The sequence below is a fragment of the Physeter macrocephalus genome, chromosome 12 (assembly GCF_002837175.3).
Source record: "Physeter macrocephalus isolate SW-GA chromosome 12, ASM283717v5, whole genome shotgun sequence".
Taxonomy (NCBI): Eukaryota; Metazoa; Chordata; class Mammalia; order Artiodactyla; family Physeteridae; genus Physeter; species Physeter macrocephalus.
Window position 1 is genome coordinate 46,372,756 of NC_041225.1, and position 22,651 is coordinate 46,395,406.

At 39.2% G+C, this 22,651-nt stretch overlaps 1 protein-coding gene and 2 long non-coding RNA genes across 5 annotated transcripts in view; 2 read left to right on the forward strand and 1 right to left on the reverse strand.

Annotated features, from left to right (window-relative positions):
• Positions 1 to 6,504, forward strand: part of LOC129392635 (uncharacterized) — a 10,867-nt gene extending 4,363 nt beyond the window's left edge. Inside the window, exons 2-3 of the long non-coding RNA XR_008618871.1 lie at positions 5,110 to 5,322; positions 6,121 to 6,504. This is a non-coding gene — a long non-coding RNA (uncharacterized lncRNA). The remainder of the gene's footprint in view (positions 1 to 5,109; positions 5,323 to 6,120) is intronic.
• The window catches only part of RBKS (ribokinase), a 92,170-nt gene that overhangs the window by 18,174 nt on the left and 51,345 nt on the right, over positions 1 to 22,651 (forward strand). Inside the window, exons 2-5 of the mRNA XM_024118824.3 lie at positions 10,230 to 10,362; positions 16,484 to 16,547; positions 17,484 to 17,546; positions 21,244 to 21,408. Of these exons, the coding sequence (XP_023974592.1) occupies positions 10,230 to 10,362; positions 16,484 to 16,547; positions 17,484 to 17,546; positions 21,244 to 21,408 (425 nt within the window). The remainder of the gene's footprint in view (positions 1 to 10,229; positions 10,363 to 16,483; positions 16,548 to 17,483; positions 17,547 to 21,243; positions 21,409 to 22,651) is intronic.
• Positions 6,810 to 22,043, reverse strand: LOC114487300 (uncharacterized). 3 transcript variants are annotated; one of them, XR_003682271.2, is made up of 6 exons: positions 19,376 to 20,358; positions 16,018 to 16,206; positions 14,952 to 15,093; positions 13,210 to 13,285; positions 7,893 to 7,970; positions 6,810 to 7,347 (listed from the first exon to the last, which is right to left on the reverse strand). It is a non-coding gene; the product is annotated as an uncharacterized lncRNA (long non-coding RNA). The 3 variants fall into 3 exon arrangements; XR_003682272.2 differs by lacking the exon at positions 6,810 to 7,347 and adding an exon at positions 21,497 to 22,043 and having other exon boundaries at positions 7,354 to 7,970; positions 19,376 to 19,568; XR_003682270.2 differs by lacking the exon at positions 6,810 to 7,347 and having other exon boundaries at positions 7,354 to 7,970.

Consider the following 22,651-nt stretch of genomic DNA (forward strand, 5'->3'; position numbering starts at 1 on the left):
CTGTGCTCCGCAACGGGAGAGGCCACAACAGTGAGAGGCCCGCGTACCGCAAAAAAAAATTTAAAAATAAAAAAAAATAAAGACCATGGCAGTGGAATCCTAAGTCCAGAATTAAGATTTAGGCTCATCTACCTAACAGCTATGTACATTTTGATAAGCCATTACTTTTTTGAGTTCTCATTTCCTTCCTAAGACAGAAATGATGATAATGCCTATCCTGACCCATCTTACAAATGTATTGTGAAGCTCATATACAATATAATCATTTCTTGATTATTCGTGATGATGGGAATGTGAAAGAAGCATGAGCATTAAAAACCAAACATAGTAGGTAAATTAACGTTTTTAATAACTGATTCCAGAATACATTATTTTTGTGGACTGATTTAGCCTTCTAATCATATTTTGCTTACAATAAAATTAATTCCATTTATATTTCTTTTACCTACACCAGCAGATGGCAGGAAGAATTAGCCTAGAGATAATTACAATGTGGTGACAGGAGTCATTTTGAAATTTAAAATTTACTATAATTAATTGGCAAAATAGAAAAATATTGGTTTATAGTTATTTGACACTATCATACTTTGCTTGTCTTCTTCAATGAATTAAAACATTTTTCATCAGGAACTTTGATAAATGTCTCAACAATTCTTTCTGCTCCTTTTTTTCTGCATCCTGATTGTCCCACATAACTTTATGCTATCCTGTAGTTGTCCAATCCCCACTCGCTAATCCCCCATACACATACATATATGTATTTCTCCTGCCCGCTCCTCTTGCACCTTGTAGTTCCAAAATTAGCTCATTCAGCACCTCCCTATCCAAGCTTTTATTCTTTCTCCAGAACTTTCCTCAGCTGGGAGTAAGGAGGTATGTATATATATATATAATTATTCAAAAAGATTAGTTGACATTAGACGGTGTTTTAGTGTTTATATATATATAAAATTATTCAAAAAGATTAGTTGACATTAGACGGTGTTTTAGTTTTTATATATATATATATATATATATATTTTTTTTTTTTTTTTTTTTTTTTTTTGCCACACGTGGGCTTCTCACTGTGTGGCCTCTCCCGTTCTCCAGACGCACAGGCTCAGCGGCCATGGCTCATGGGCCTAGCCGCTCCGTGACATATGGGATCTTCCCGGACCGGGGCACGAACCCGTGTCCCCTGCATCGGCAGGCGGACTCTCAACCACTGCGCCACCAGGGAAGCCCGATATATTTTTAATACTTTGACCTGTATGCCTCTAGTACCTTCTGTACTCAGTCCTCTATCCCACATTGGAAGACTGAAGAAGGATATGAGCCTGTTTTGTCCCTGTTATTCTGACCACATTTGTTTAATAACCATTCTACTTGGGCTACAGTCATACATAGCACTTTTGCCCTGCTCTCACCTCATTGTATGATTTTTTTTTTAATGTGGAGCCATATGCTTTTTTGCTTTTTTTTTTTTGGTTGTGCTGGGTCTTATTTGCAGCAGGCAGCCTTCTTAGTTGCGGCAGGTGGGCACCTTAGTTGCGGCTCGCCAGCTCCTTAGTTGTGGCATGTGAACTCTTAGTTACGGCATGCATGTGGGATCTAGTTCCCTGACCAGGGATAGAACCCGGGCCCCCTACATTGGGAGCACGGAGTCTTAACCACTGCACCACCAAGGAAGTCCCTGTATGATTTATTATGTATGTGGGATTCTGTTATCCCAACTAAGTGTCTTTTAAGGTGTAGAACATTCATTCAAAAATATTTACTTTTGACCATATTAGAATAACTAGTATAAGACTTACCTTCCCACCATAAACAACTAGAAAATGGGACAAAACATATGAAGGAACTGTTTCTGATATTGGACAACAGGAGTGTTATCCAGAAGAGAAAGGAAACAAACAAGGTAAGTCCTGGAGGCACATTACTGACCATCGCACAGAGAGGAGGAACTCAAGGGAAGAATGGCAGCATCAGTGAGTTGAGAAAACCGCGTTCATAACTTAGGAAGACTACGGTGGCTAGGATTTATGGGAACATATACTGGAAGAGAAGGAGCTAATCAAGGGAAGGTCCAGAAATCTGCAAAGGAGTCCCCTTGACTCTGTTGCTAAATGCTAAATGGACATACATAGAAACTCCACAAAGCTGGGCGACTACTGGAGAGCTCTAAGCTGAACATGTCCCAGAAATTGTACAGGAATGAGAGGTGTTGAGTTCTGTCCAGCCAGAGACATTGTTGAACCCCTGGAGCATTCAGTGGAGATCCAAGAAGGATCACAATTTAGTTAGAAGGGGTAAACTTGCCCTAAAGTAAAGGTACTCTAAACTCACTGTAACAAGTCTCAAAAACATTCCTCAAAGGATCAAACAGATCCACAAATTAACTGCCTGAAAAAGTTCAACCCTTTGGAAATATACAATAGAATTAAGACACCCGATGTAACATTTGCAATGTTCCGCATTCAATCAAAAGTCATTAGACATGCAAAGAATCAAGAAAATGTTATCCATAACCAAGAAAAAAAAAGTCCAAACCAACACAGAAATGACAGGGATGATGGAATTCATAGAAAGGGATTTTAGAAGAGCCCTTGTAAATGCTCAGTGATTTAAAGAAGAACTTGAACATAATGAAGAGAAAAGTGGAAGACATATAAAAGAACCAAATAGAGATTTAAGAAATGAAAGGTGCGGTATTTGAAATGAAAAATTCATTTGATGGGCTTATCAGCAGAGTAGACATTAGAGAAGAAAGGATCACTGTACTTGAAGACAGTGAATAGAGATTATCTAAATTGAAGCGTAGAGGGAAAAAATGACTGAGCAAAATGCACAGAGCCTCTGTGATATGAGACAAGCAGTCTATCGTGTATAAATGGAATCTAAGAAGAAAAAAAGAGTGGGAGAGGCACAAAAACTGTTTGAAGAAACAATGGCTGAATTTTTTTCAAATGTTATGAAAAATATAAACACATAGATCTAAGAATTTCAATGAGCCCCAAGTAGGATAAACATAATGTAAACCATAGCAAAGCACACTGTAATCAAATTCCTGCAAACCAATTATAAACAGAAACTCTTAAAAGCAACCAGAGGGAAAAATACACATTACATAAGGGGAACAAAGATTGACTGCAGACTTCTCATTAGAAACAATGCAAGCCAGAAAAAAATGAAATCTTTAAAGTACTGGAAAAATAAACTGTCAACATAAAATTCTATATCCTTCAAATATGATGGGGAAATAAAGACAGGAAAACAATAGCCAAGAGAATTTATTACTAGAAACTTGCACTACAATAAATATTGAAGGAAGTTCTGTAGGTGAAACCAAAATAGTACTAGATGGAAACTCAGATCCACTCAAAGGCATGAAAAGTCCCAGAAATGGTAAATCTATGGATAAATGCAAAGCGTTCTTTTCTTCATTTCTTAATTTCTTTAAAAGGCAATTGACAATTTAAATAAAAATAATAACACAGTGTTGTACGGTTTATATTATGCAGAAGTAAAATGTATGCCAATAATAATACAAAGGTTAGGAAGAGGTAATGGAAGAATACTACCGTAAAGTAGATTACATTTATAAGTAAAGTTGTTTAGTAATATTTGGAAATGAACTAAACTAAAGTGCTTATTGTAAACCCTAGATCAATCACTTTTAAAAAATAGAAAAAAAGAGGTAGAGTTAATAACACATCAATAATGAAGAAGAAATGGAATACAATTAATCCAAAAGAAGCTAGGGCAAGAGGAAAGAAATAAGTGAGTGTTGTAACGTTGGGCAGTGATACTGCCATGAAGAAAATTGTTGGGATGCGATGCTCCATGAATGTGTTCACGTTTGTGCACGATCATGACTTTCTGAGAAAGACTGTTGGCACTTGGATTAAAGAATGTTTGAATGGCAAACAAACCGTACAAGTCAGTGACCTCTGGAGAGATTTAGAGACTTTTTCCTTGGATACATTTATTTACATTCTAGGGATTGTAAACCTAAAGACACCCCCCCCTCCTCTCCCCTAAGTGGATTTGTTTACATTACAGAGCAAAAGTCAGTAGGTCATATTCTTCTCCCCCCTCCCTCCCTCCCTCCCTCTCTCTCTGCCCCACCCCACCCTAGAGGGGAGGGGAAGGAGCAGCTCTGTCAGCTGTCCTACATCAACTCCCAAAATTCATGATTTAAAGGTTTCTCTCATCATGTCACCCCACAGGGGACTGGGATATGGAGAACTAACACAAGAGTAATTAAAAGGCTGGATCTGATCCACAAACCTAGTGTTATTTGTCAGAATGAATGAATGAATACTTTACAAAAATTCAGTTAGTAAGGGGTGTCTCACCTGTAAGGTGGTCTGGGAAGGCCTCTCCAAGGAGGTAACATTTGAACAGAGATGTGAATGAAAAGCCATGTAAGACCATAACGTGGGAGAAAACCATAACATGCTTGGCTTTACAGGCTCTCCCAATGCCTAGCACACTTTCTCACACATAAGCAAAATTTAAATAAATAAGGGTCAAGTATATGACACTCTGAAAGGCTGGCCACTTCTGACTAGAGTATTGTTTATCTATTCTATAAATTCAAAAGTAGCTGCATCTTCAGACAGAATGACTTTAGCCACAGGCTTGTTAGCTAGGCAAAGATATGGGTTAGAAATCAAAATCAGTTAAGAACCATCTAAAGCATAATTCATGTTTCATTTCCTTAAATAAATCATACGTGTATGTATGCAAATTTAGGGTTAGGCACCACAAAATGAAGTTTTAGCTGCAAGGCTAAGTTCTTTTTACAGAGGTAGAAATAGTTATCACTAGCTTGGTTTGGGAATTACGCCATGCTTGTAAATGTGACATACACAAATGCTGGGAAGAATAGATATGGTTGAAAAATACAGGCAGTAGGAATAATAAATGAGCATAATGAATGTTAACTGGGTGATAACTAATGGTACAATCCCCTGTTACAGGGGTGTACAGTGTCAGAAGCTTACAGCCAGAAGAAGAAAGGATGGAATTCAAATGCCAAAAAGCAGCATATTCCTTGACTTTTGGCTGGAGGCAGTATCAGTGTAACCTCTTTGGTCAAAACGCTTCTTATCCCTGTTTCACCAGGTCATTCCTTCCTTTGATATGAATCATCTCTGAGAACCTGGTAACAGGCACATCATTGTCAAGAAGTTAAAAGCAATTGATAAGTTGTTCTGGTAACACCTGTCAGTGAAATAACTCAGAGTACAAAACCCAGGCATTTAAGGAGTTGACAAGTATTATTAAACCTGTTTTGCAAGAGAAGAAGCTGGTTCAAAGAGGGAAAAGCTGTCAAAGGTAATGCAATCTGTAAGTGGCTCAGGCCTCCTTCCTCATACAACCAAACTCTAACTGCATGACCTCTCATGGCCCAGAAGACTGGGGGGCCACCTGAACATTTATCGGTGCTTCCTTCTGTCCAACTTTAAAATATCATAACATTTTTTTAAAAAAATTTTTTAATAAATAAAATATCATGACATTTTAAAGTTACGAATTTGTTTTAAATTCAAATATATTTCTTATGACTGGTTTTCTCCTTCATTCAGAAATTTACACTATTTAAAAATTTTAAATGGTAGCAACAGTATATTTCTACCAGTACTGCTTTCCCATTTTTTTTTTTTTTTTTTTTTTTTCCCCTTTGAGCACTTAATTGGTCTGTCTTTGACACCCTACTAAGAGCTCATGTTTGAATTGGGAAGAATTAAGGTGATGCTTTCATACAGCGGATGGTGCTTTGTGCAGGTCCTTTCCTCAACCTGACCTTAATTTCATGATTTTAATAAAGAAAAAAAGATAGAAAAGCCTAATTCAAAGTAAATTAGGATCTATAATTCAGAAATGCTTCTGCCCATTTGTAACTAATGTTCTAGTTGCTCTCCAGTTCACTTTCCACTCTTTAATTCATTCACTTTTAAAAAAATAATAAATCAGCAATAAACTGTCTTTCAACAGAAAGCAGGGCAATAAGACACAGGCTTGAGTGCACATCCTCTGTGCTGGACTGTAATCCAGGGAGCAAGAGTGAGGGCCAGGGAAAGTGAAGCCGGGAAGCAGAAGAGCTTATACCAAGATACTTGATGTGTTTAACAGGTTGCTCTGTCCTGCAGAACAGCCCAGAACAGAAACAGAAATCCTGGAGTGGGGAGAGGATGGCCCTGGGCAAGGCTCTGTTAGGCTGCACCTGCAAGAAGCCAGCCGGAGGCAACTGGCGGCTAGAAAAAGATGCGGCGAGGCCAGATGAATCTGAAGTAGTAACAAGTGCCTTCCCATAAAACACAAAGATATTCTTATTGAATATAGTAGGTCCCCTACATACGAAACTTCAAGTTGTGAACTTTCCAAGATGCGAACGTGCGTTCCATCAGCGTCAGGCATGAGTGAAATTGCAGCTTACCCTCCGTCTCCTATTGCTGACGATCCTTCATCTGTACCATCTCCTACCTCCTCTTCCTGCTCCAGTCAGTAACGCTTCTTGCCTGTTCACTCAGTGCCAGCCCCTGGATGCCAGCTGCTGTGCTGTACTACTGTACTTTTCAAGGTACTGTACTGTAAGATTAAAATGTTTTATTTTTTGTGTTTGCTTGTTTTTTATGTATTATTTGTGTGAAAAGTATTGTAAACCTGTTATTACAGTACAGTACCATATAGCCGATTGTGTTAGTTGGGTACCTAAGCTAACTTTGTTGGACTTACGAACAAATTGGACTTAACGAATGCGTTCTCGGAACGGAACTCGTTCGTAAGTAGGGGACTTACTGTACCTTCCATGCACTTTTGCCCCCCGCTCCCATCCTTCTCGTGGGTATCTGTCATTAACATTTCATTTCCTATGCATTTACATATCATATGAGAACATGTATCTTTTCCCTTTTAAGAAACATGAATCAGGTCATACTAATCTTATTCTGTGACATGTTTTTTTCACTCATGTGTTATTAGCATCATGGTTAGGTTTTATCTCATTGTCAGCAAGCTTATTTTGCCCTTAGGAGGTTCATTGGGAAACACTGATTTAACATTTGTTGAATTAATGTGTGAACGAAGGAATGATAGTATTGAGTTCTAGTTACAGTTCTTGCTTATAGAAAGGAACGCTGCCGGTATTGGGAATGCAGTGGGCAAGGTCTTGTAAAACATGGAATTTTTATTGCCAGACGATTGAACAGTCATCCCAGCCTCTTCTCCCTCATTCGTCAACACTTCCACATCTTCAATTCAGAGGAAAGAACAGATGCCGTATAGGGGAGACATGGAAAAGAGATGTAGGGGTGGAAAAATAATCTTCCCTCTACCTTTCTAAGTTCTTGGCTGAGACCCCTGTAATGAAAAACAGATTAATAAGAGAAAAACAAACAAATTTATTAATGTATCCCTCAGGTATACATGGGAGATACCCAGGGAAAAAATGAATCCCCAAGGTGACTTAGAATTCGGGATTAAATAACATCTTAATAGGGAAGGGGGAGGGGAGTGGTAGGTCTCTTAGGGGAGAGTGAATGATTTTAAGGACAGATGAACGGCCCCTTAGAAGAATAGATGGGAGTTGTGACAGTCTGTGACAATGTCTGTCTAGGCGTGGTATTGACTTCTAGTCTCTCCTGTGACAAGTGTCAAGCCTCTCTGGTTGATGAAACTCCCAGGAAGGGGATTTATGGCAGTTGAGTTCCTTTGGGAGGATCTGTCCGTAGGCAGATAAGGGGAGTTCAGAGAAAGCCTCTCCCTGCATTTGCTGTTTTTCACGTGCCTACAGTCAAGATACTCAGTATAACAAAGCAGCATATTTTGCAGTAGCACGTCCTTCTCCAGTCATATTTTGGAGTAGCATATTCTGCTACCCTTCAGAGAAAACAGGAGACTCTTACAAAGGTTCGTTCAGTCAGCAAATGGGGATGAGATGGTGCAGACATCGGTCCCTATCCTCATGCAGGGCAAGGCGACAACTGAGGGAGGAAGGAAATAAGAATAGGACGAAGATGTAGAAGGAAAAGAAAATAGTAGTGTTCCAAAGGAGTGAGGAATTTCAGTGATGGCTAAATTAGTACAGTGCTTGTGTTAATATAAGTTGTTTAGAAATGAGTTTAAATCCCAGCCATCTGCTCCCACATCAAACACATACACGCAGTACCCCTGATTTCACTCCTCCCCCACATACACGTACATCCCAATAATAATCTGGTGATATATTTTTCATGGTTTCCCACAGTTGATAATAAAAAATACACTTAATTCAAACCAGTGAGTTATGACCCAGATCTAAGTATAAATATAGTGGAAGTCATAAGTTTCTTTAGTGACAGTCTTACTAATTATTTTGGCCTGTTTTTAGCCACATTGGATATTTTTTCTTTTAAGGTTGCTGTGAATGTTGTTTGCAGCAGCATCAATAAGCCAAGAATTCATATAGTTACTCAATCACACAGATTACTCATCATTCCCTGTTCATAACAGAATCCTAAAATGTTTAAGATTTCTGGTGCAAATCAAAATCTCATCATCACTTGTCATTGCTAAATTAAATGACAGGATAATAACATTACATTAAAACCATTTTTCTCTTGATTGAGTACCTTTTTCAGAAGTGAACCTTGTAGATGTATATTTTTTTCATCAGTACTATAAATGCATTTAGAATCCAAGATAAAAATAGAATTGAAAAGGGGAGGAGTAGAGTGGGATGTTTTCAAATTATTGATGAGTCTCTTCTGAATCTCAAATAACCATATTTGACAGGGCACTGCTAGGGAATGGAGTAGTTTTGGCCCAATTTACTGAGACTTTTAGAAATACTTAAAGGAGGTTCATAGGTCAAACTTTGTTTTTATTGACATGATCACGTGTTCTTGGCACCAGTCATATGTCATTCCATTGCAGACAGGCTGTTTTCAGTTAGATCACAGCCTAGGTGGGAAATGAATGTAAATTTCTAATCTGCTAAAACAGAGTAGGTTCTCAATTGAGTTATTGTGAACTTCTCTCTTGGTCTTTCTTTCCTGTCTAAAGCTAATTAACCGTGGGGGCACACCTGCCATCTCTCCATTGGCTCCATCTGGCCCTTGGCCCTCTGTGGCCCACCAGTCCTCATGCCACTTGAGCCGATCTTCTCCACTTGCCCCTATACCCAGAACTCCTTTTCCATTTAAAGTCATCTGTTCTTCAAAGATTTTGTTTCCTCGCATCTTCCACCTTCAGTGTTATGAAAATCATACCCTGGAGCAAGTCTTTTACGCTTTTTGCCTCGTTTAATATTATCTTCATTAGACAGTAATGTCAGTAAAAATCCTTAGCACTTGGAGAAGTCAGTGAAGGTACAGACTGAAACAGGATTGGCTATGAGTTGACAATAGTTGAATCTGGGTGATGGGTACATGGGGATAGGGGAAGTCAATATAGCATTTCCTCTAGTTTTATATGTTTGGAATTTTCCATAGTAAAAATTTTAAACTAAACTTAGATCTTTAGAATGCTTATGCATATATATATATATATATATATATATACACACACATTATATTTTATATATATATATATATATATATACTCTTTTTGAGTCAGTGCATGAAATGGGTGGTATACAGGATGGACTAGGACTAAAATCTAATCCTGCCATCCAAATACCCCACTCCCACCCCACCCCCAAGAAAACAAATAAGATTCTTTAGTGCCCGGAATTGCAACTTCCCTCTTCTCCTTAGCTCCTGAACAGGACTACCAGAATCCTGGCACACTTCCTGCTTCTTGTAAATGACCAGATAAACCTGTACAGAAATGCACAATAACTTGGTCCCATTTATTAAGTCCCACTGTGAATACAGTTCTGTGCTGCGCATTGGGAAGGGGGGAATATGAAGTTACTTCCCTCCAGGAGTTCCCCAAGATGGAAAACAGCGGCACCCGTGAACAACCCTGATGCAGTACAGACTCTAAGAGCTGTCATCTGAAGTAGAGCTACAGCAGTATGGCTGTGGGGCAGTGGGGGAGAGAAGAGTTTTGTCAAGCAGATGCGTTCTTGACAGTGATGCAAACTACTGAATGTTATCTTCGAGGGAAAGGTAATCTTTCCTGCTTCTGCCTGCAGTTCTGGCTGCTAAGACTAGAGCGCCATCAGATAGACTTCCCTCTGTCTTCTGAAGAGCTTAAATTGATTGCAGTTACCAATGTGCTTTTTTTTTTTTTCTCCTTCTCTTTTAAAATTATGATAGCCTTACTTCTCGTCTGCCAAAACCTGGTGAAACCATCCATGGTCATAAGTTTTTTATTGGCTTTGGAGGGAAAGGTGCCAACCAGTGTGTCCAAGCTGCTAGGCTTGGAGCAAAGACATCTATGGTGTGCAAGGTAAGTGTAAAGTATGGTGGAGACGGTTCTAGAGGCGAGAACCCGGTTAAAGACATGAGCTCATTTTTTTTAACTATTTTAAAGTGAACAATTCAGTGGCATTTAGTACATTCACAATGTTGTACAACCACCATTTCTATCTAGTTCCAGAACATTTCCATCATTCCAAAGTAAAAACTCCTTGCCCATTAAGCAGTTTCTCCCCATTCCCCCCTCCCCTCAGCCCCTGGCAACCACCAATCTGCCTTCTGTCTCTATGGATTTATCTATTCTGGATATTTCCTATAAATGGAATTATATGATATGTGACATTTTGTGTCTGGCTTCTTTCACTTAGCATAATGTTTTCAAGGTTCATCTACCTTATAGCATGTATTAGGACTTTATTCCTTTTGTGGCTGAATAATATTCCATTGTATATACCACAATTTGTTTATGTGCTGATGGGCTGTTCCCACCTTTTGGCTGTTGTGAACAGTGCTGCTATAAACAAGTACATGTACATGCATGTTTAAGTATCTGTATGAGTCTTTGAGAGGTTCGTGGGTTTTTTTTAAATTTTTTAATTTTTATTTATTTTTGGCTGTATTGGGTCTTCATCGCTGCATGCAGGCTTTCTCTAGTTGCAGCGAGCGGGAGCTACTCTTCGTTGCGGTGCACAAGCTTCTCATTGCGGTGGCTTCACTTGTTGCGGTGCACAGGCTCTAGGCACGCGGGCTTCAGTAGTTGTGGCTCGTAGGCTCTAGAGTACAGGCTCAGCAGTTGTGGTGCACAGGCTTAGTTGCTCCATGGCATGTGGGATATTCCCAGACTAGGGATCGAACCCGTGTCCCCACAGATCCTTAACCACTGCGCCACCAGGGAAGCCCAGGTTCGTTGTTTTTAAAGATTTAAATAGGAGAGAGTAATCTTCCTTGTCCTTCATATTAGTTTCTACCTCACTGAATCCTCTGGGAAGTAGCAGTCCTCAAATAACTTAATGCTGCATTCCCTGAATTTAATGAGTTTATAACTGGAGTGTAAGAAGTGAGGGGAATTACCCTACTGCAGTGGGTTTCTGTGGTCCCGCTTCTAAACAACAGCATAAATCATCCTTTTTTTTGCAGGTTTCACTCCAGCAACACAGCTCTTGGAAACTTGGTCTAATAACTGATGATTTACTCATCTCTAAGCTATTTTCTTCTAATGCTGTATCTTGGATCAGAAAGGAATCTGGGGGACTTCCCTGGTGGTGCAGTGGTTAAGAATCCACCTGCCAATGCAGGGGACACAGGTTCCGTCCCTGGTCCGGGAAGATCCCACGTGCCGCGGAGCAACAAAGCCCGTGCACCACAACTGCTGAGCCCACACACCGTAGAGCCCGTGAGCCGCAACTACTGAGCCCACGCACCACAACTACTGAGCCCGCATGCCTTCTATTCCTCTCACATCCACTCCTATGGTTTTGTGATTCATTTCCCAAGTTCAGTTTCACAATTCAAATATTTCTATTTTGCATTTTGGGAAATGTTCGAGTAAGGAGGCTGATTAAACAGAGGTGCTATTTGTTTTATTCTGGTCTGTGTATGATGGTTATTTGAGCACCTGTACAATTTTGAAAGTTCCTTATATCTACTGTGACTGATTTAGTCGTCTGTTGTTTAGCCCCACAGTGGAATTTAGCCTGGGTGTCTGTACAGAAAGGACATGGAAACATGGCTTCAGCTAAAACCTATACAAGGTTACTTTGCTTAGATACCCTGGGACCTTTAGACATGGATTTATTTAAGCTTAAACAAATTGCATCGTATTCTTAGACTTCTTAAAAAGAAAAATATCTTTTATAATAAGAGTTATTGTTATCCATTAATCATAATATTTCATTCAATTATGAAGTATATTTTTATTTAGCAAATTAGCCAAACTGCCTTATAGCAGGTTTCTTAAAGATAACAAATTCCAAGTAGATAACCAAAATCATGAAATTACTCAAGATAAAAATGAACAGATGGAGCAAAAGAAAAACAGGTAGAAAATTTTCTTAGCAACCTTAACTTACTACTGCCCTGCAACAAGCTCAGATTCAAGCTGTGATGGAGGAGCACTGGCACAGGCACAACATCTGATACTGAGCTAAGGGGAAATATTTGTCAGGACATTGTGATGAGGGCTATTAAGCAAGAATCCATCGAGATGCGTACAGTGACACGTGTAATGAAACACTTCAAGTAGTTAAGAGTTGTGTAGTCAGTACTCAACTGAGTCACGGGCCAAGGCCACAGTCCGAGGATCATAGGGCGCCCCACCCTCCCTATCCCACCCCACTAGGTGGTCACAGAGCATCAAGCTGACCTCGCTGTGCTATGCAGCAGCTTCCCACTAGCTATCTGTTTTACATTTGGTAGTGTATATATGTCAGTGCTACTCTCTCACTTTGTAAAGGACTTTTTAAATAGGACTCAGATCTCCATTGCTTTTTGTCCCCGTTTCAATACAATAAATATTGTAACCCTGGGCATAGATATGCTCCCAGTTGGCTATATTGTTCTTATGAAAGGAATAAGATCCATGGTTATATATATATGTGTGTGTGTATGCATATATATATATATATATATATTTTTTTTTTTTTTTTTTTTTTTCTGGCCGCACCAGGCAGCTTGTGGGATCTTAGCTCCCCAACCAGGGATTGAACCCACACCCTCGGCAGTGAAAGCGTGGAGTCCTAACCATTGTACCACCAGGGAATTCCCAAGATACATGGTTATATTAAACAGCATTATTTACACCAAACCTTTAATGGAGCTGTTATGTTTTTATTAAAATAATAATAGTAATACAGTCTCATTTTTAAAATAATGCACCCACCTGCTTGCTTCCATGATCAGTTGCTTTTCTGTTGAAGATAGGTGGCAACAGGAAGAATTAGAAGTGTCTGGGAGAACTAGATGGGCAGGAAAGTAGTTTATAAGATTGACTCCAAGCAGCAGTAGCCCTGCCCCTACCCCAAGAGAAGCAGCCATAGTTGCAGCAGTACAGCCATGATGATGAGGAGGATGATAACACCAAGTCATATTACTTAATCCTTTAAAGTTTTAAATGTCCTTTCATGCATATTATTTTATTTTACCCTCACAGCAGACTGGCTGGGTCTTTCCAGATAAGGAAACTGAAGCCTATAGACGGTTAAAGTGGCTTGCCCCAGATCACACAGCTAATGTGAAGGGGCTTCTGACTTCCATGACACAAATGAAAATACTGTCTTCCTATTCTTAGGCTTTTGTCACTGCTTTTACTTTGTAGTGTATCACTACAACCGCCATGCGAAGTTAATGGAGCTAGAGTCGACTTCTTCTAATCCTCAGCAGTGTTGCTATTTTTCCATTTATTTTTGACAAGAGAATACCAAAGAAGGCAAAAACAAAGGATTTTATTCCACTTCTCATGTAGAACTTAGAAGGCCAGCCAACAGATTTGCCAGGAAATCACTATTAGAATAAATCTGGAACCATAACAATCACTGAGGGATGTAGCCAATCAGGTAATTCTCTGGGCAGGAAGAAGACAGGCAGCTACTGCAGCCTCTAAAGTACAGCTGCAGCAAGCCTGCAAAAGCTTTCACACCCTGAGCGTGAAATCCCTTCCTAATTAGGCCTCTGATGCACATGATATTCCACCTGGTGTTATAGTTGTGTCTCCATGTCTTATTTTCCCTCCAATATTATCAGTTTCTTGAGGGCAAAACTCCACCATGTTTTGGTTTCTTCCTCCCCTCCAACAATTCTTCCGAACCCTGGCACTTCCTAATATTTGCAATATCAGCAGCATTTATCAAGCCTGCCCTTGGTATTCACCTTAAACAGATTTTGCCTGTATAAAACTGATAGGGAAGGGTAGAGAAGTTCCTTTGCTCTAATTTGTATCAGGCTCCACATGCCTAGGGATGGCCTTTCTTAATTCCTACAGCATTCTTATAATGATACTTTCCCAACTATACAACACTTTTGATTACCCATGGGAGAGAGTTAAATAATGTAAATAAATTCTTTTTTTTTAAAAGATGAGATAACAAGGATTTTGTTTTCTGGTATGAGTCTTTGACCTAAGAAACAGGATGCCTTGGCTCTTACCTGGTAGAAAATGGCCAGCCTTCCATAAAGGAAACCTTTAGTCGATGACCTCCTTCTACCAGGGGACTCTCCCCACAGCAACCCTCTGTACTTCATTGTAGAGATAGAAATTCTGCTAATAACAACTTATATATTATTTGAGATTATTGCCTAATCAGCATTTCCACCAGAAAAGGAGCACAGGGAAAAGTGTTCCTTGAGGAAGAAGGCATCAGAGGTGGCATTTAAATCAGAGGTCGGCAAACTATGTCCCATGGGGCAAATCTTGGTCACCATGTACTTTTGTAAGTAAAGTTTTATTGGAACACAGCCATACCCATTTGTTTACAGATCGTCTTTGGCTGTTTTCACACTACAATAGCAGAGCTGAATAGGTGCAGGAGAGACCATCTGGCCTGCAATGTCTAAATCGTTACTACCTATCTGGCCCTTGACAAAAAAAATTTTCTGACCCTTAACCTAGACAGTCTAAAAGCTTACCAGGAAATGTTCTCATCACTCATTGAGGTTCTTGATCAAGTAAACCTCTAGGTTTCTTTCTGTTGATATGTCCAAAGAGGAGCAGAATATACCAGGAGTGCTGACACCTAGATAGAGACGTTATCCACGACAAAGTGCTCATCTGCAGGACAGAAAAATAGAAGTATAGTTCAGGTGTGGCAAGCCTAAAAGCCTATGGGGCCAAACAGGTAACATACATTGCAGTAGGCCAGGTGGGGGCTATGGTGAACTAGAGAGCATGTGCTCACTAATGAGATAGGTTCAGCTCTGTTGTCTTGCAAGAATGTAGGCCTGGTGTTTACCAGGACCTCTAAATTTTCAGGACTTCCCAGAAACATGTTTGTTTTTGTGGAGTCTCCTTATATTTAAATGGTGACAAGCTGGTTAAAAGTAAAAATAGGAGGAGATCCACACAAAAACCTGCACATGGATGTTTATAGCAGCTTAATTCACAATTGCCAAAACTTGGAAGCAACCAAGATGTCCTTCAGTGGGTGAATGGGGAAATAAACTGGTACATCCATGCCATGGAATATCATTCAGCACTAAAAAGAAATGAGTGATCAGGCCACAAAAAGACATGGAGGAACCTTAGATGCATATTACTAAGTGAAAGGAGCCATGAAATGGCTCCTGAAATGGCTACATGGTGTATGATTCCAATTATATGGCATTCTGGAGAAGACAGAACTATGGAGACAGTGAAAAGATCAGTAGTTTCCAGGGGCTAAGAGGAGGGAGGGATGAATAGGCAGAGCACGGAGGATTTTTAGGGCAGTGAAACTCTTCTGTATGAGACTCTAATGGTGGATACATGTCTATACGTTTGTCAAAACCCAAAGAATGTACAATCCCAGAGTGGACCCAGATGTAAGTATGGAGTTTGTGTGATAATGATGTGTCACTATAGATTCATTGATTGTAAAAAATGTGCAACCCTAATCATGTTGTCTGTGAATGGAAGAGTCCAAAGGAAAAATCGAAGTACCATTACCAGAATGGATGCTAGGTTGCAAAACAACAGAATTCCACTACACCAACTTACCCAAGTTAGCTAGGACTTTTTAAATTCCCTCCTCTTTGCCCCATGTCAGGGTCAGTGGGGAAGATAAGATTCTAAAACACCAGGCAGGTCATTACAAAATGCCTTCATTTATACTGAAGTATGAACAGCTGAGATTCTTCATAAATACTGAGGATTGTTGATGGTGGACAGCTCTGTCTCAATGGCAATCTCCATATGAAAAGATCAAAATGAGAGTGAAGCTACAGAACTTGTGACAGTCATTAAATGTTTCACGTTTTAGGCAGGATACAAATGGAACATTAATATATAACAATTCTTTGGGCTGAAATCAAGTATAGCATCTTACATTAAGAAGATTAATTAGTTAATGTTTACAAAGTACCATGCAGATATGCCCTTTTAAAATGCTAAGTATTCTAAAAACTACATTGTAGCATTTTACTAAATGTAAAAAAATCTAATGTTCATCATTTCTTTGGTACAGGTTGGCAAAGATTCCTTTGGCAATGATTATATAGAAAACTTGAAACAGAATGATATTTCTACAGGTAAAATTTCATCTTTCTTAAAGTTAGTTTTTATAACTTTCTTCTGGAATCTGGTTACAATTTGAAAATACAATAGAATTATTAGATCCTCCCCTGGTGGCCAGAGAATTTTTACGCACAGCTTTGTCTAGTCTTGCTTAAATATCCTTTGATTAATTCTTTCATGTATGTTTCTCCAGACAGGAATAAAATGATAGGATGTTACAAGCATTCATCTCATAGAAATGTTTTAAAAGTAGGTGACAAGAGAAAACAGGTGCTGCATTCACAAAAGATATCTTAAGAAAAGTCATTAAATGTCATAGCTGGAAATGATCTTAGAAACCACTGATGCTGACACCATCATTTCACAAAAGAAGAAACGGAAGGCCAGATTGGTTCTGAATTTGTCCAAGAGCACATAGTTAGCTGGAGCCAGAGCCAGGACTGGAGTGCAGGTCTTTGGCTCCAGTTCAAGGCTCTTTGCTGTTGCCAAAGGCTGCCTGATCAACATTTCCATTTACATGCCAGACCATAGTTCTTGATGAGATGCGAAGCTTATGAAAATGAAGAAAATCAAACAATCTCATTTTATGAGTTTGACCTTTAGTCTTTCATCTCAAGTCTGTCATTTCTTTCACTGAAGAAAAGAAATATGGTGGTCTAGAAAAATGCATATGTGTACAACTGAGTAATCTGAAGGCATTGGAAGCGGGGGTGGTTTGCTGGGTTGCCACTAATGTAGAAAAAAGGCGCAGCTAAGTGTGAAGACTTGTATTTTCCTCATTGTATAGGTGATGGATATAAATTAGCACTAATTACTTATTTCTTTTTTATCATTCCAGATGGTTAAAGGTTAAAAAGTTTTTCCAAGGATTAGTAGTGCATTGAAATTGTTAAAATAGATTATCCTTGCCAGGCTGTACATACGTGACTGTGATTTCCTTTTTCTTTTAGAATTTACATATCAGACTAAAGATGCTGCGACAGGAACTGCTTCTATAATTGTCAGTAATGAAGGTATGTGTTTCACATATTGGAGTATCATTTCCAGAACTAGAGCAGAAGCAACCATTTTTACCCTATTCCTATGGATCTCTTACCATAGCCACCACTCCAAGTTCTAATGTGTGGTCTTTCCAATCTAAATATATATATATGTTGCCCTTTACTTATACTTCCCTAGTTGATCATTCAAATACAGAATTGTCCATCCAATACATATGAAGTGGTGTAGTTGCCTCAAAATTATACTTATATTCTGTAGCATCCCATTACCCTTCATGTGAACCCAGAATTGATATTTCTCTCTAAAGTAGTTAAGTATTCATCTGTCATTTCAGTTACACTAAGTAAATAAATGTAAATAGATAGGTGCAAAAGAAAGTTGATGAATCATATTTATAGAATATTTACTGAGCAAATGGCAGCAACCAATTACTTCTAACTTGTTAGTGTTCAATTTTGTCTGCTCTTTAAACAGCAACCAAATCTTAAAAGTCTATATATACAACTGTGCCTGTCACAAGGCCTTGCAATAGTTGAAACATTTGTCTTTTAAAAACAGTAACTTCCAGGACTTCACTGGTGGCGCAGTGGTTAAGAATCCGCCTACCAATGCAGGGGACACAGGTTCGTTCCCTGGTCCAGGAAGATCCCACGTGCCGCACAGCAACTAAGCCCGTGTGCCACAACTACTGAGCCTGCGTGCCACAACTACTGAATCCCACACACCTAGAGCCCATGCTCTGCAACAAGAGAAGCCACCGTGATGAGAAGCCCACGCACCACAACAAAGAGTAGCCCCCACTCACTGCAACTAGAGAAACCCCGCGCACAGCAACGAAGACCCAACACAGCCAAAAATAAATAAATAAATAAATTTATGGGGGGGGAAGAACAGTAACTTCCCTTTACCCTCAAGTAAACTTCATAATTGCTGCCAACTATTTTACGTATAAAAACACCTACATTTGGGGCTTCCCTGGTGGCGCAGTGGTTGAGAATCTGCCTGCTAATGCAGGGGACATGGGTTCGAGCCCTGGTCCAGGAGGATCCCACATGCCGCGGAGCAACTAGGCCCGTGAGCCACAACTACTGAGCCTGCGCGTCTGGAGCCTGTGCTCTGCAACAAGGGAGGCCGCGATAGTGAGAGGCCCGCTCACCGCAATGAAGAGTGGCCCCCACTTGCCACAACTAGAGAAAGCCCTTGCACAGAAACGAAGACCCAACACAGCAAAAATAAATAAATTAATTAATAAACTCCTACCCCCAACATCTTCTTTAAAAAAAAAAAAAAAACACATAAGATTTTTTAAAATTAGAATTAACATTCAGAAGGACCAAGCATTTCATGGAGCACCTAGGACAGAAGAACCTACTGCATTGTGAGAAGTCAGAGTGCATTGTTTTAAATTAGGATTTGTCACAATATGTCTTTTATTTATAATGCAGTTTCACAAAATCATTTATCATGAAGTTATGGTATTTTTAGTTCTACTTTAGCGATCTCAAAGTTGCAATAATAACCCCCCCAAAAATATATTCCACTTAAAGACAGTAGACAAAAGATTTCATTCTAACAACAGTCTGTGTCCATTATTTTAAGCTACATTTAAGTAATTATTGCTGTTAACAGCAGCTCATTCCCTGTCTTAAACCTCTTTTTTGTGTTCTAGGGATATCGAGTTCTGTTTCTTTCATATCTGTGTAACAAAATACTGCATTTTCCGTGCAAAGATATTTAATATTGTGTATGGGGTGCCTGTTATGGTAGACTCTGTCTGGTTTATAGTGTATGGTAATGCCCTCGAGAGTATAGATTGTAGTAGGAGAGCTAACACAAATACCCAGAGAGGCAACAATCAGCATCTTTAAATGAAGGGATGAGTAGCAGTTTTGACAAGTTTAATTTGAGGCATGAACGAGCTCGCCATATGGCAGTGTCCACCAGACAGCTTTCGTCTTGGGCTTTGTCACTCATCAGCCAAGGCCAGGCCAGAAATGTCTATCCAGGAGTCAGCAACACAGAGCAGCAGTTGACTGTAGCAGAGAGAATGAGGTCACTGAAGGAGAAAGGCGAGGAGGTATGCTGTCTTTCAGTGTGCGGGTACTTTGAATTTTTCCAGTACTGAGATAGGGTTTATGCTGAACCATCCCCACTTTAAGTCCTCCTTGGCCAACAGACACATCTGTGGTAAGATGATAGGCCAGCATGTGTTCTGCGGTCAGAGGTAATTTTAGGTCACGTCTCTACAAGATCAGCACAAGCAGCCTAGAGCACAGAAAAGACTGATGCAACTCATCCCTCTAGGTCAGGCTGTCCTATAGAATATAATGCAAGCTACGTCCATAATTTTACATTTTCTGTTAACCACATTTTAAAAAGCAAAAAGGAACTGGTAAAATTAATCTTAATATATTCACTTAATATATTCACTTAACTCAATATATCCAAAATATTGTCCTTTCAACGTGTAATCAAAATGTTCTTTAAAATTAATGAGGGACTTCCCTGGTGGGTGCAGTGGTTAAGAATCCGCCCGCCAATGTAGGGGACACGGGTTCAAGCCCTGGTCCAGGAAGATCCCACATGCCGCAGAGCAACTAAACCTGTGCGCTACAACTACTGAGCCTGCACTCTAGAGCCCGCGAGCCACAACTACTGAAGCCTGTGCGCCACAACTACTGAAGCCCATGCACCTAGAGCCCGTGCTCCACAGCAAGAGAAGCCACTGCAATGAGAAGCCCACACACCGCAACAAAGAGTAGCCCCCACTCACCGCAACTAGAGAAAGCCCACGTGCAGCAACGAAGACCCAATGCAACCAAAAATAACATAATCAATTTAAATAAATAAATAAAATTAATGAGATATTTTACCTTCTTTTCTTACAACTCAGTCTTTGAAATCTGCTGTGTATTGTACGATTGAAGCACGTTGCAGTCTAGACAAGCCACATTTCAAGTGCTCGGTCGCCACATGTGGCTTGTGCTCATGACTGCCGTATTGGACAGCACAGCTCCTGAGAGTTCACCTGACAGATAACATGCGCCACCACTCCTCCCTCACTTGCGTGGGATTGTAGAGAGTGGGTCCAAGTGATAAGCATACAAGATTCCTTAGTCCTGCTTCTGTTTGATCTAGTACAGTATAGGCCAAATATCACTCTCTCCCTACCTTAAGTTATCTCGTATAGGTTTTCATGTTTGATATCATAAACTGTGTTTTGATTTACAAAACCACTTTTCTGAATACCCTGGGGTACACACATGAACTGACTGCATGCTAAAGAGCATTAGTTTTTAGCATTAAGCAAGCTGATTGCTATTTATCCTCATCATTATGACCTCTGTCATTCAGGATTCAGAATCTTTACCACATATATTGTACCAGCCATTTCCCATAAGAGAAAATTTTTATGTATGTTATATATAATTCATCAGCTAATATTCTTTGTAAATATATAAGAATATTGATAAGGGAAATCTTTTTTTTTAGATTTTTCTCAAGATGATCAGAATAATGTGATTCCTACAGAGATGTAAAGGAAGATCCATTAGGAATACGAAATTTAACCTGAATGGCTTAGAAATGCTAGAATTAATACAGCACATTTTATATATAATGACTTTCTAAGGGTGATTGTAACATTGCAGGATGTCGTTGCTTGGTTTTGCTTGATTTTTAATATAAACATGTAGAAATTCTTTATAGGCCAGAATATCATCGTTATAGTGGCTGGAGCAAATTTACTGTTGAATACTGAAGACCTGAGGGAAGCAGCCAGTGCCATCAGCAGAGCCAAAGTAATGATCTGCCAGCTAGAAGTAACTCCAGCAGCTTCTTTGGAAGCCCTGAGAATAGCCCACAGCAGTGGAGGTAATTCTACACATTTGTCCTTCTTTCTGTAAAAGCTTTTATCACTGTCTCAGTGAAAGTTAACCTTTCAAGTTAAGCAAAGCCATACTTTTTCTGCAGTAAAATATTCTTTCTCCCATCTGTGAAATTCACTGTCTTCCTGTAGTTCTCGATAATGTTAGAAAACCTTAAATAGTGAAAAAATAACATGAGTAGCATTTCTGATATTCTGAAATACAAATCTCCAATCTAGTTAGCAGAAATAATTCAAGTAGTAACTAGAATCTTTGAAGCAGCCCATTGTCCAAGATACACCTTAAGTAGTAGAATGACTTCCATTCTGACAAGCAGAGTTTAAGCTGCAGGTCATGTATAATCACTGCCCAGGTACATTTGGATAAACATCTCAAGGAACTGAAGATTTGTTCTTTATTGTCTTTTCTATAAACAACAAAAGATTATTTATATGTAATATTTTCTATGTTGTCAGTGTCCTTTAAGCAGCTCTTTTTGTTTTGTTTGATCTTTGACTTTGGAAATTTTCAAACACACAAAAGCAGGCAGAATTGTATAAGGAAACCCATCACCCAGCTTCAACAGTCATCGACTCGTGGCTAATCTTGATTCATCTGTTCTCCCACCCACTCCCCTTCTCTCAACCCCAGCACATAACCAACTTTTTAAAACTCCAGATAGTTTCTTTCTGTTTGCTTCTTTTTTACCACTGACTAGTGGGGAAAGCATCTTCCGAATTAGAATCCCATTTCTGTTCCTTGTTAGCTTTGTGGTCTTAGCAGAATTATCTGATTTTTCTGAGCCTTGTCTGTTAAATGCATACAGAAATACTCCCCTACAGAACTGGTCTAAGAATGAAATAAAATATGATGCCAAGTATAGTGTAGTACTTCTCAGTAAACACCAATTTTCTTTTCTCTTTCACTTCTCTCTTTAAATTAAAATTAGGATAATATCCTGATCTCAGCACCCTTTGGTCAAAAAAATCAAAATAAAAAGTAGCCACTCTAAGACAGTGGCTTCTCCTTGATATTGTGGCCATAGTTCTGTGAATTATACTAAGAAGAAAATAGGGAGAGAACCACGTTGACTTTTCCAGATAAAACTTTCTCATCAAGATACAAAACCAAAAAAAAGAAGAAAAAGAACAGTAAGTGTGTGTATGTATCTGTGTGTTTATATAAGTGATTCTCTCAAAGTGTATAGTGTTCTAAATAGCAATAAATGGAAAATAAGTTACTGAAATGAT